At 52.9% G+C, this 10,383-nt stretch overlaps 1 protein-coding gene across 6 annotated transcripts in view; it reads right to left on the bottom strand.

Annotated features, from left to right (window-relative positions):
• Positions 1 to 10,383, bottom strand: part of Baiap2 (BAI1 associated protein 2) — a 65,523-nt gene that overhangs the window by 11,926 nt on the left and 43,214 nt on the right. For all 6 annotated transcript variants that reach the window (XM_028787859.1, XM_028787861.1, XM_028787862.1 and 3 more), the window contains one exon: positions 1,322 to 1,474. In XM_028787859.1, the coding sequence (XP_028643692.1) occupies positions 1,322 to 1,474 (153 nt within the window). The remainder of the gene's footprint in view (positions 1 to 1,321; positions 1,475 to 10,383) is intronic.

Genomic DNA, 10,383 nt, shown 5'->3' on the forward strand with positions numbered 1-10,383 from the left:
GTGTGTGAACACACATGACAGTGGGAAGGACACATGTCAGTGTGTATAGTGCCATCTCTAGACCACCTTCTCTCACAAGAACATGAACACGGTCTTCATGGCTGTCTGTGTTGACTGATTACATCTAGGCTCTTGAATATTTCAGGGGACACAATCTGGCCCCAGCTCAGCCCCTACAGATGCCATGAATGACAGGGCTCCACTCACCCCAACATGTTTCTAACAAGAGTCTATCATCGGAGCCTTCCCTACCCGTGGGGTTGTGTAAGTCCTCTGAATGCCCTAAGCCCAAGCCACACAAGCAGGGCTCATGGTAGACATCCTAGAGGATACAACTCTTCACAGGAGCTTTCTCTGTTCAGCAAGGATGGGCCAGGTCCTGGAATGTGGCACTTCCCAGGAAGTATGTGTGTGTGTGTCCGTGTGTGTTTGTGTGTTTGTGTGTGTCCTGTGATGGAAGAGGGCAGAGAGAGGAAGCATGGGGGAGGTGTCTAGTAGACAGCACTCACTAGACTTAGTGGAAGGAAGTTGGTTTCTCAGGGGTCATGGAGGGACCAGGAATGACAGATCCAATGAGCCACCAAAAACCTAGTGCTTGACTGCACCAGAAAAAGTTGGGGCAAGGAAGGACCCTGAGGACACTGTGTGACCAGGTTGAGAAGAAGGCACCTGGAGCAGTGAAGGGGAGGGGCTTGGGAGCCAGGCAGGACTCACAGCCGCCTAAGAGGTGTGGCCAGTTCCATGGGGGCAGCCAAACTATGGCAGCTATTAGACATTACGGCAGGAAGGTCCAGATGTCAGGTGACACAGTCTGGCCTAAGAGGCTCGAGGTCATCAGTATCACGGCTTGTAGACCCACTAGCCCACGGGCCACCAGGAGTTCAGATGGGCATAGTCAGGATTGAGGGAAGGAGGAAGGTCAACCCTTCCTGAGGCCAGGGGACTGTGCCACTTCTCCCTAGAATTCCATAAGTCTAGACCTTGGCTGGAGCAGAAAAGCCAATGGTGATTTAAGAATTCCCAAAACCCACGCCTGGACTCTCCTCAGCAGACAGTCTCCAAAACATCCAGCGATTTCTAATGTAGGTCTTTAAAATGTTGCCCTTTGACCTGGCAATTCTTTCTCTAGAATTCTGTTCCTCAGTCTGAGGTGTACAAGGATGCCTGTCCCAGTTTTAGTGTCCACTGTATGTATGTATGTATGTATGTATGTATGTATGTATGTCTGTCACAAACATAGTCTGGGTTTATGAACAACTAGTTCCCACCTGCAGATGCTGCACTGAGCAGGATGGCCCGGCAGCCCACAGTACTAACTCACCTTAGAATGGTAAGCAGCAGAGTTCTTGGCCACAGCACACTGCTTTTCCACCAGGAAGCAGAACCTCCTGCGCTCCTCAGTGAGTGCTGTCTTGTAGCCATCAGACACATAGTTCTCCAGCTCGCCCTGCTTATTGCTGATGGCATCGATGTACTGGGGACAGGAAACAGAGGGGATAGGTCAGTGAGAAGACAGATCCTGCTTGGGTTTAGGCAACATATCCAGTCATCCCTGCGGGCCTCTCTGGGTGTGCCTGCCCACACTGCCCAGGATCTTGTCTCCCCTGGAGGACCTCGGTGGAAGGATCTCTGGGCTTACAAACATGCACTGTGAACAGAGAAGCATGCACATGGAGCCAAAAACCACTGGTGTTTCCCTTGATCATTTTCAACTGAAGCAGGATCTCTCACAGAACCCGGGGCTCATGGAACCTAGAGCTCCCTGACTCTGTTAGCTTAGCTTGCCCTGGGGAGCCCAGTCTCCACATCCCAAGTGCTGGGACAACAGGTACACGCTGCCATGCTTATCTGGCATTTATGTGGTTACTAGGGATCAGAACTATAGTCCTTACACTTCTGTGGCAAGTGCTTTATCTACTGAGCCATCTCCCCAGTCCCCATACAAATATATTTTTGAGAAAGGGTCTCCATGTAGGCAGGCTAGCTTTGAACTATAAAACTTAGTTAGGCCCTGAGCATGAGGTAGTCTTCCTGTCTTTGCCTGTCATGCTGGGACTACAAGCATGTGCCACCAATCCCAGCATTCCTTGGCCTTCTTTCTGAGAAGGGGAAGGTGAGGTACCAGGGGCAGGCCATCCCTTCCAAGGTTCAGCTATATGCAGCGCAGAAATGTCAGAGTAGGGGCTCCTTCAGTGTGTTCCCACGTCCTGGCTCCACAAACCTCAGGACAGCCCTGAGGTTCGTGTCACCTAGAGTTTCTCTGGCCTCGGCGTCTCAGCTCCAGCAGATACAGAATGGTCTCGAGAGACACTGACTGAGGAGGCTCGGGGAAGCTGCTGCTGGAGAGAGACTGTGGGCACTGAGGAAGTGGAGAGTGGGACAGCTGAGCAAGCACTAGGCTGTTCCATGGAAGATCATATGCAGGCGAAGAGAGGCCTTCCTCAAAGACACTGAAGTCACTGTCCCTGGGACAGCATGTGCCTGGTGAGGGGTCCTCGTAGACCATGAACTGATACATGACCTAACCCTCAACTTTGCATCTGGCTTATCTGGGTTTCACCTGGGTGTCCAATCTAGGTGGCGTTGTGAGCCCCACTTGGTGCTCAGGTACTCTGGGATCAAGAGAGCTATGTGGTCAAATGCTTCTGAGAGCACTGCCCTCCCCAAACCCATCTAAAGACTCAATCTCTTTGAAGCCCCTGAGGTCACAGGTATGTCTCTGGCCACCAACAGATGTCTTGTCTCAAGCTTGTCTTGAGCTTCCTGGTGGGAACATAACCTACCCAGGAAGGTTCTTGTCAAAAAGCCCAAGACCAGTACAAACCTCCAGACCTGACTACCTATTCTGAATATGCCAAGACTGAAGGGTAGGGGAGTTCGGAGAGTCCAGGGGAATCAACTTCATAGGGACCAGGGAGAAGGTGGTATCAAGTGAAGTTTGGCAGTCGGCATTTAGTGGGGATAGTCACAAACTGTAAAGATAAAGAGATTTGGGGGTGCTGACACATACCATGAAGACAGGCATTCTAGACTGGAAGTGTATAGCTCAGTGGTAGGTACCTGCATAGCACACGAGATGTCCTGGGTTCCATCCCAGCACAGTATAGAGGCGTAGTGCTGCACACCCGTGCACCCAACATTCCTGAAGGTCTCCTCAGCGATATAGGGGATGAGGCTAACCTAGGATCTCTGAGACCTTATCATTCTTAAACCAGCTGACCTAAGAAAAATGTTCTTGTCTCTGAGCTGTTCACTTAAGTGATTACAAAATGCTGACTAGTATCAGTTATATGCGGTTCACAATTTGAAAGAAAGCCTCAACAAATAGGTAGACGCCATCCACACCAAAGGAAACCACTGGACAGAGCTATGCTATAAGAATGTGTGTGGAACTTGGTTTCACTGCTAAACCCTACTATGACAATCAAACCGCCCAGATGTCAAGGAAAGGTCTATTCACATCCAGGTATAGGCAGACATTTTTCTGCTACAAAACACCTGAGACACCTCTCTAGTGCATCTCCTGCACCCACCCCTCTTAGGCTGAACCCCCACCAGCCTGGAGCAGAGTGCTCAGCCAGCCAGCTATGCTGCCCAGGAGCAGCTGTTGCAGCCGTGCTTCCTAATGTGGCTGTCTTCCAGCAGGGGGCAGGCCTGAGCTGCCAGGGTGCTCACAGCTGACTCACAGCCACCTCGGAGCTCTGACTCAGCGTGGGTGGGCGGCTGAGCTGTGGGCGACAGAGGGGGTTGGAGCAGGCTGTTCCCTTAGCATCTCCCCACACAAGGCTCAGCTGGAGGGACAGAAGAGGGGGAAGCCCAGCTGGGTGGGGGCTGGTCTTCACTAGGCTATTGGTGCATGTACCAACTCTGCCGACCAGCCAGCATAGATCTCTCCAAGGTCAAGGCCTGCCACACTCACACCCTTGCCCCCAGACCCACACAGATTGCTGTTTCTGCCCCTGCAACCCCACACTAAACTCCAGCCCCCCCCACTGACAGGACCAGCCTGTGAATGCGTCTTGGTTCTCTTAAGGGGCAGCAGGGTCCAGCCATAAGGACTGCCAGGTGGGACTCAAGACAGTTATTCTAACAAGAGAAGTCAGAATACCAGGTGAGAGTGACAGTGGGTTCTGCTGTTGTGATGTTGGGGAGGGGTTGTGCACGTTACCTCCTCCCTCTCTGATCCTCCTCTCTCTCCTTCACAGTGCCAAGTACTTTTCCTTTGGTTATGCAACATGCGCCTACCAGGGCTTCCTGCTCCCTAAACCTCCCCTGCACTCCAGGGTCCTCTGGCAAGTGAGGGGTGGGGCATGAGCCTTGTTGCCCCCACAGGAGCTGTGCTGGGAGGACTCCAGGGAGTCTTGGAGGAGGCTCAGCCTGGGTGTGAGCTCCTTCCCAGGCTTTTGGGAAGAGAGGTGAGATGAGACCAGGTATACTCTGGGTCAGAAAGGAGTGGGCTATTCTCCAGGAGAGGAACAACACCAGCCAGTCATCACATAGGGCTTAGCACTGGCCTCTCGGGTTCCATTCATTCCATCCCAGGTCATCAACTGTCTGGGACTGGGGCAACTGTCTGGGACTGGGGCACTCTGGCCTTCAGGGCTGAACTAGGCTGTGAGTAGTTCCTCCTATGATTTGACCTCTGACACGGGGACATGAATGGATAGACACACGGGGACACACACACACATGGACAGACACACACATGGACACACACGCGTGTGCTGGAGTGGATCCTTGGACCACTGCCCTCTTCCAGAAACTTCTCAATAACAACAGCAGCAAAGGGGCTCAGCAGCAGAGTCTTACAAAGGAGGGCTGAGGTGCTCTGACAGGGGAGAGGAGAAGGTAATCTGCATCATTTCGTTATCTTGGGACTTCAGAAAAGAGGCACCACTTAGAACGGTCACCTAGGACATCAGTATAAACCAGGCCACACAGCCTCCTGGGTCTCCTTGCCCTGAGAACAGCACCTTCCAAACTGAGGCCTGAAGCCAGCCCACCAGCAGCAGTTTCTGGGTTTGTAGGCTGCACACTACCATTACAGAGGCTTTTCACTCCCTGGGGTATGGGGCACCGGTGTGGGGCCCGGCCTCATTAGCAGGGTCTGGCAGCCTGTGAGTTAGGAGGGCATGGTGTCTTATTTTTAAGATTTCCATACTTATACACCCCAGGAATAAATGTAACCTCACAGGTTATATCTGCGCACCTAGGGGTGGTCCATGAAAAGGAGAGGGGACAGAGTATCAGAGCAGTACACTTACAGGGATTATTAAAAATCCCCATCTGGGAGGCAGGAAGAGCCCTGGACCACATACCAGCCTGGGCTGGCATCACCAGTGTCGGTCTGACCTGGGAGAAAGAAAGCTTCAGTGTTGGTCCTAAGGCATCGGGCAGCAGCACAGCGCAGCCTGGCAGTGACATGCGGCTGCCACTTCTGTCTAGGAATAACAGCCGACTTCCCTGACCTCCTTTTCCAGGCCACCAGCTCCTCACAGGCAGCCGACAATTTTACCAGGAAGATCCTGGAAATCTGGACCAAGTGAAGTGTTCCCATGCAGGGGAGACAGCAAGAGGACAGGGGATGGGTGGTGTAAACCCTGCAGGTGTCCAGGCTCCTCATCAATAGAGTGAGCAGGGCACTCCAGTGTGGTGCAATGGCTACACTTTCTGGAAAGCACAGAGTATAGAACACGACCCGAGCCTGCACTGTCAATAGCTTGGCATCGGGCCATTTAAAATGGCATTCATGCCTGTCCTCCGGTGGCCAGGTCCCTGCTGTCCCCACCCACCCCACATTGCCTCACAGCTCCTTGCTTAGCTGGGTGCTATGGAGACGGCACTATAGAAACGCCCAACTGAAAGCATTTAAGACCCACAGAAACAACGCTCCCACTTAGTCACCCAGCAGAACAGCCCTGTAATCTGAGAAGACAGAAGTGATTGGAAAGAGCGTCTCCTCTGCTCCAGAGCCAGCCGGTGACTCAGAGCGAGGAAGGATGTTCTAGAAAACGCTGCTGTGGTTCACCCTAATCCACTGACCACTGAGGCTTCCCCACAACTGTCAAAGCCCTGGGCTGCCCGAGGTGCCCTATAGCTTATGAATGAGTTCATGAGTCTTGGCCATTACCACTGTGGACCATGACTCCCAGGGAGACAACTCAGAACCCCTGGGCTGTGCTGGGAGGGAGGGAACAGCAAGAACCTGACGTTCCATGTTGTCTGAAGTCACTGGGGACCTGAAGCCAAGGAAAGGCCTTCTCCAGTCTGAAGGGCGTGGCACCCAGGGAAATGCAGCAGCCAGCAGATGTTGCCCATGGGTGGACAGGGTTGGTGCCTCCGTGCTCAGAGGCTGGCAGATGGCAGGACTGGGTATTCTGCTTCACAAAGAGCACTGCTATAGACTAAAGTGTCCAGGAAGTTAATGTGTCAGAAACCCAATCTTCAAAACCATCTGCCAGTGAAACCAGGTGGAATCAAGGCCTGTCTCTGGGAGGTCCCTAGAGCTAGGTGTGGCTAGGGGTGTTCCCCAGGACAGCATGAGTAGCATTATCAGGACAGGGCCTGGCAGTTGTCCTCATCTGACCATGTGATGCTGACCATGTGAGACCTCACTGGAGGCCAGGCCTGGACTTGGTTGTCTCTGAGATCCAGAGCTAATAAGACCTTCCGCCCTGTGTGCTGGGGTGAGGGCACACCGCCTGCACCACATCACACTCTGGGCGGGCCAGCCTCTGCTATTATATGCTGTGAAGATCTCAGCTATGGTTATTTTGTATTTGCTTTGTTAATTACACAGCCCTTTAAATAGAATGAATCGTCCCCTAGAACAGGCAAATCCCACAAATGAAGACTCCAGAGGTGCCAAAGCCACCAGAGAGGCCCCTGTGTCATGGTGAATAGACACCCAGTTACCTAGACCCAGGAATCCTCGTGAGAGTACGGTGGGCATGCCACCACCACCCTCTAAGGCAGGCACCTGCTTAGCACATGGACCACTTCCTCTTTAAAATGGCTAGCCAGTACCTGCTTCCCCTTTTATGTCATCTCAGAGAGGACTGAGGACAGCTTTCCTGCACAGAGAATCTGGCGTGCTCCCTGCCAACAGGAGGACCGCGTACGGTGGGTCAGGCAGAGCCTTCCAGAGCCTTCCACAGGGTCACATTGGGTTTCAGAGTTATCTTGGCTGGGGTGAGGCCTGCCTATCCACTTTCGGCTGCTTTTCTCTGGGATCTTCCTCTTTGGGGCTTCAGCACGCTGCTGTGCCCCGGCTGCCTGTCCCTGAGCACTGTGAGCACGGGGGAGGGAAAGGCAAACTGCTCTCCAAGCCCGAGACACACCTAAGGTCATTGCAGTGGCAGGCCCTTTCTATGTCTCTAATCCCCCACTCCTCACACTCGCTACTCTGGAGGGTGAGTCCCGGTTAAGGGGGGAGATGGCAAGTCACACAGCAGGAAAAGCAAAGGCAGTGTCACACTCTCAGAAGACTGTCACTTGCAGACAGCCTCCTACCTGTGCCTGCCTGTCTTGTTCTAATAAGAGCTAGGTTGGGGGAGGAGTCAAATAGGAGAAACCCAGAAAACTTCAGACCCAAGCACAATGGCACAGCCAGCTCTACCCAGGCTGCTGGGTAGGGGTTGCTCAGGAACGACATGGTGGGAAGGAGGCACCAGAACATCCACTCAGTCTCTGCTTAGGCATCCCATGGGTATCAGCTGGTTGGGCGGCTAACTGTTACCAATACAAGAGGCCAGCATGACCACTCAGGTCCACTTCATCCCTGGGGGAGGGGGAAGGGGGGGAACAAAGGCTGACAGAAGACAGCTAGGCAGATCTCATATTCTGGGGCTGGTCTTCCCCACTTACCACAGGGTGGCTGAGCCACAGGCTCCTTCCTCTCCTGCTACGGACAGTGAGAGTCTGGTTTGCCCTAAGCCTCTGTGTGGGTTTTACTTCTCATTTTCCAAGAGGATTCTAAAGAGATGACCACATCCCTCAGTTTCTGAGTTGGGGACAGAGGCCACACCCCAGGCATAGTCTGTCCACTGCTCCTCAGGAGAACACCTTTCCCACTCTGATCATGTGTGCAGGAGCTTCCCGATGCCTGCTGGCAACCCTGTGGTGACAGAATGTGTTGGAGGGGAGGCCATGTCAGGGCAGTGAGAGATGGCCCTCAGAACTTCCCCTTTCACATAGAACTACCCGCCCCAGTTAGTGCCCCAAATGGTTCTAAGCTCCTGTTCTCTGACCTATAATTAAAATTAGTTTTCTGTGGAACTCTCAACATGAAAGCTCAGTTCTGAGCAGTTCTTAACCGTGATTGGCTTAGTCCACACCCCTGAGCCCAGGTAGCCATCACCTGCACACCTGGACAGTGCTGCTGGTGCCTGTCTCCTCCCTCCCTCTGCTTAGTCTGACAGCCTCACATCGCCCTGCCCAAGCAGTTCTAACTCCTACAACCTCTGTGTTCAGTGACCACCCTTTCGTCTGTCCTTAGATCAAGTCTGGATGAAGGTCTGGCCGCTATCCTAAGTGGTCCAGCCTCGGCAGAGCCCAGAAGCAGGAAGATACTGGGGGAGGTCAGCACATGGTGGAGGCTGTCCACCAGGTTAGTACCCCTGAAGGCCTGTCACCATGAGCTCTAGGGGCCCAGCCCCCTGATGTTCAGCAGCCTCAGACACATGCTGCTGAGGAAGTGTCCTAGCTGTGTCAGGCACCACCCACACAGGGACCCTGGTGGTAAATCAGTGGGACCAGGTCTTGAGACACACTGTTTGCTTCTCAGGGGTGATGGAGGGAATCATATTCAACAAGCACAAACTATGGGCAGCAACGGCCATACTTGACTAAACAAGGGCTGTTGGGACTGAGGCAGCCAAATACATTCACCTCTTCCTCCAGTGGAGGCTGTTGTTAGGCCCCAGGCTTTGGTAAGGCTCACAGATCCCAAGCTGGACCTCTGTGCCTGTCACAGGATACCCTCCACATAGATGTCCACACTAGCCTACACTTGACTTTCTGAATCCTAGGTTCACCATGGTCTGACCCTGCTTGATTCTGGCCAAGCCAGAGTGGGCACAGAGTAGAGAAACCTCAGATGCACAAAAGGGAAGCAAGAAAGAACTCTCCAGGCTGGAGCGACCAGATGAACTGAGTCAAGGCCTCAGTTTCTATGTTGTGCCCTTAAGACACATGCTGGCTGCCCAGCAGTGGTGCTGCACACCTTTGATCCTAGCACTGGGGAGGCAGAGGCAGGTGAATGACTGTGAGTTAGAGGGACAGCCTAGTTTACAGAGTACGTTCCAGGACAGTCAGGGCTACATAGAGAAACCCTGTCTCAGGAAAACAAAAACCAACCAACCAACCAACCAAACACAGTCATGCCACCCCAGGGTATGGGGTCAGTGCCCATTTCTAACAGTCCCCGCTTTTCTGTTTAACTCAAGTAGTTGTTCTAGGAGCCCTAAAAGACCAGAATCCTACCCTCAGCCAAGTGACAGAAGGTGGGCACCTCTGCTAATGCTGCCAGTCATCCAGAGGTCTAGTGGACAGAACATTCCAAGAGCCAGCAAAGACTTTTCTGAGTTCCCACCTGAGCCTACTATCTTCTCAGCTACTGAAACCACCTCTGCAGGCTAGCTTGGGAGGAGTTAGGAAACAGTGAACCATAGAAGGCAAAGGCTCTTTCTCTAGCAACCAACACCTCGCCAAAGTCTTTAGATCCACAGTAAGCCGTGTTGAGGTAGGGCCTGGTCAGGGACTGAGCCACTGTGGAGGGTCTAGGCCTTGCAGAGGGAGGAGCGGATCTAGTTCAGCTTACATGCCCAAACATCTCCTCCCTTTGAAGGGCCTCGGGTCCCTGCTCAGCTGCCAGCAGACACACTGTATGCATAAACCAGATGCAATCCCTGGCACTGGGTTTGTAAAGGCACTGGGAGCCTGTAGGCCCCGCCCCACACCAGGGATAAGAGCTCTTGAGTAGCCTGATTGGTGAGGCATCCCAGCAAGGCTGACAGGCTACTCCAATATGGTGGCCAGCATACCTTCCCTTAGCTCAGAGGAACCAGGGCAGTCAGACATCAAATACTCTTTAACCCTCAAAGGTGTGAGGCGAGAGACTCCAAGAATATCGCTGCCTGTGGGCTTGGGCATCAGAAATACCATCCCTGGTGCTCTCTTGATACTGTCAAGAAACAGTCTGGGCTGGTGGTATTACTGGCCTGGACACAGCTGCTTGGGAGAAGAACCCAAGTTCAAGACCTGCCTGGGTTGCAGAGTGATTCAAGATCAGCCTGGGCAACTTAGGCAAACTGTATTTAAACAACAACAACAAAACTATCTATCTATCTATCTATCTATCTATCTATCTATCTATCTATCTAT

This window comes from Grammomys surdaster, unplaced genomic scaffold (assembly GCF_004785775.1).
Source record: "Grammomys surdaster isolate TR1022 unplaced genomic scaffold, NIH_TR_1.0 125688, whole genome shotgun sequence".
NCBI classification, from domain to species: Eukaryota; Metazoa; Chordata; class Mammalia; order Rodentia; family Muridae; genus Grammomys; species Grammomys surdaster.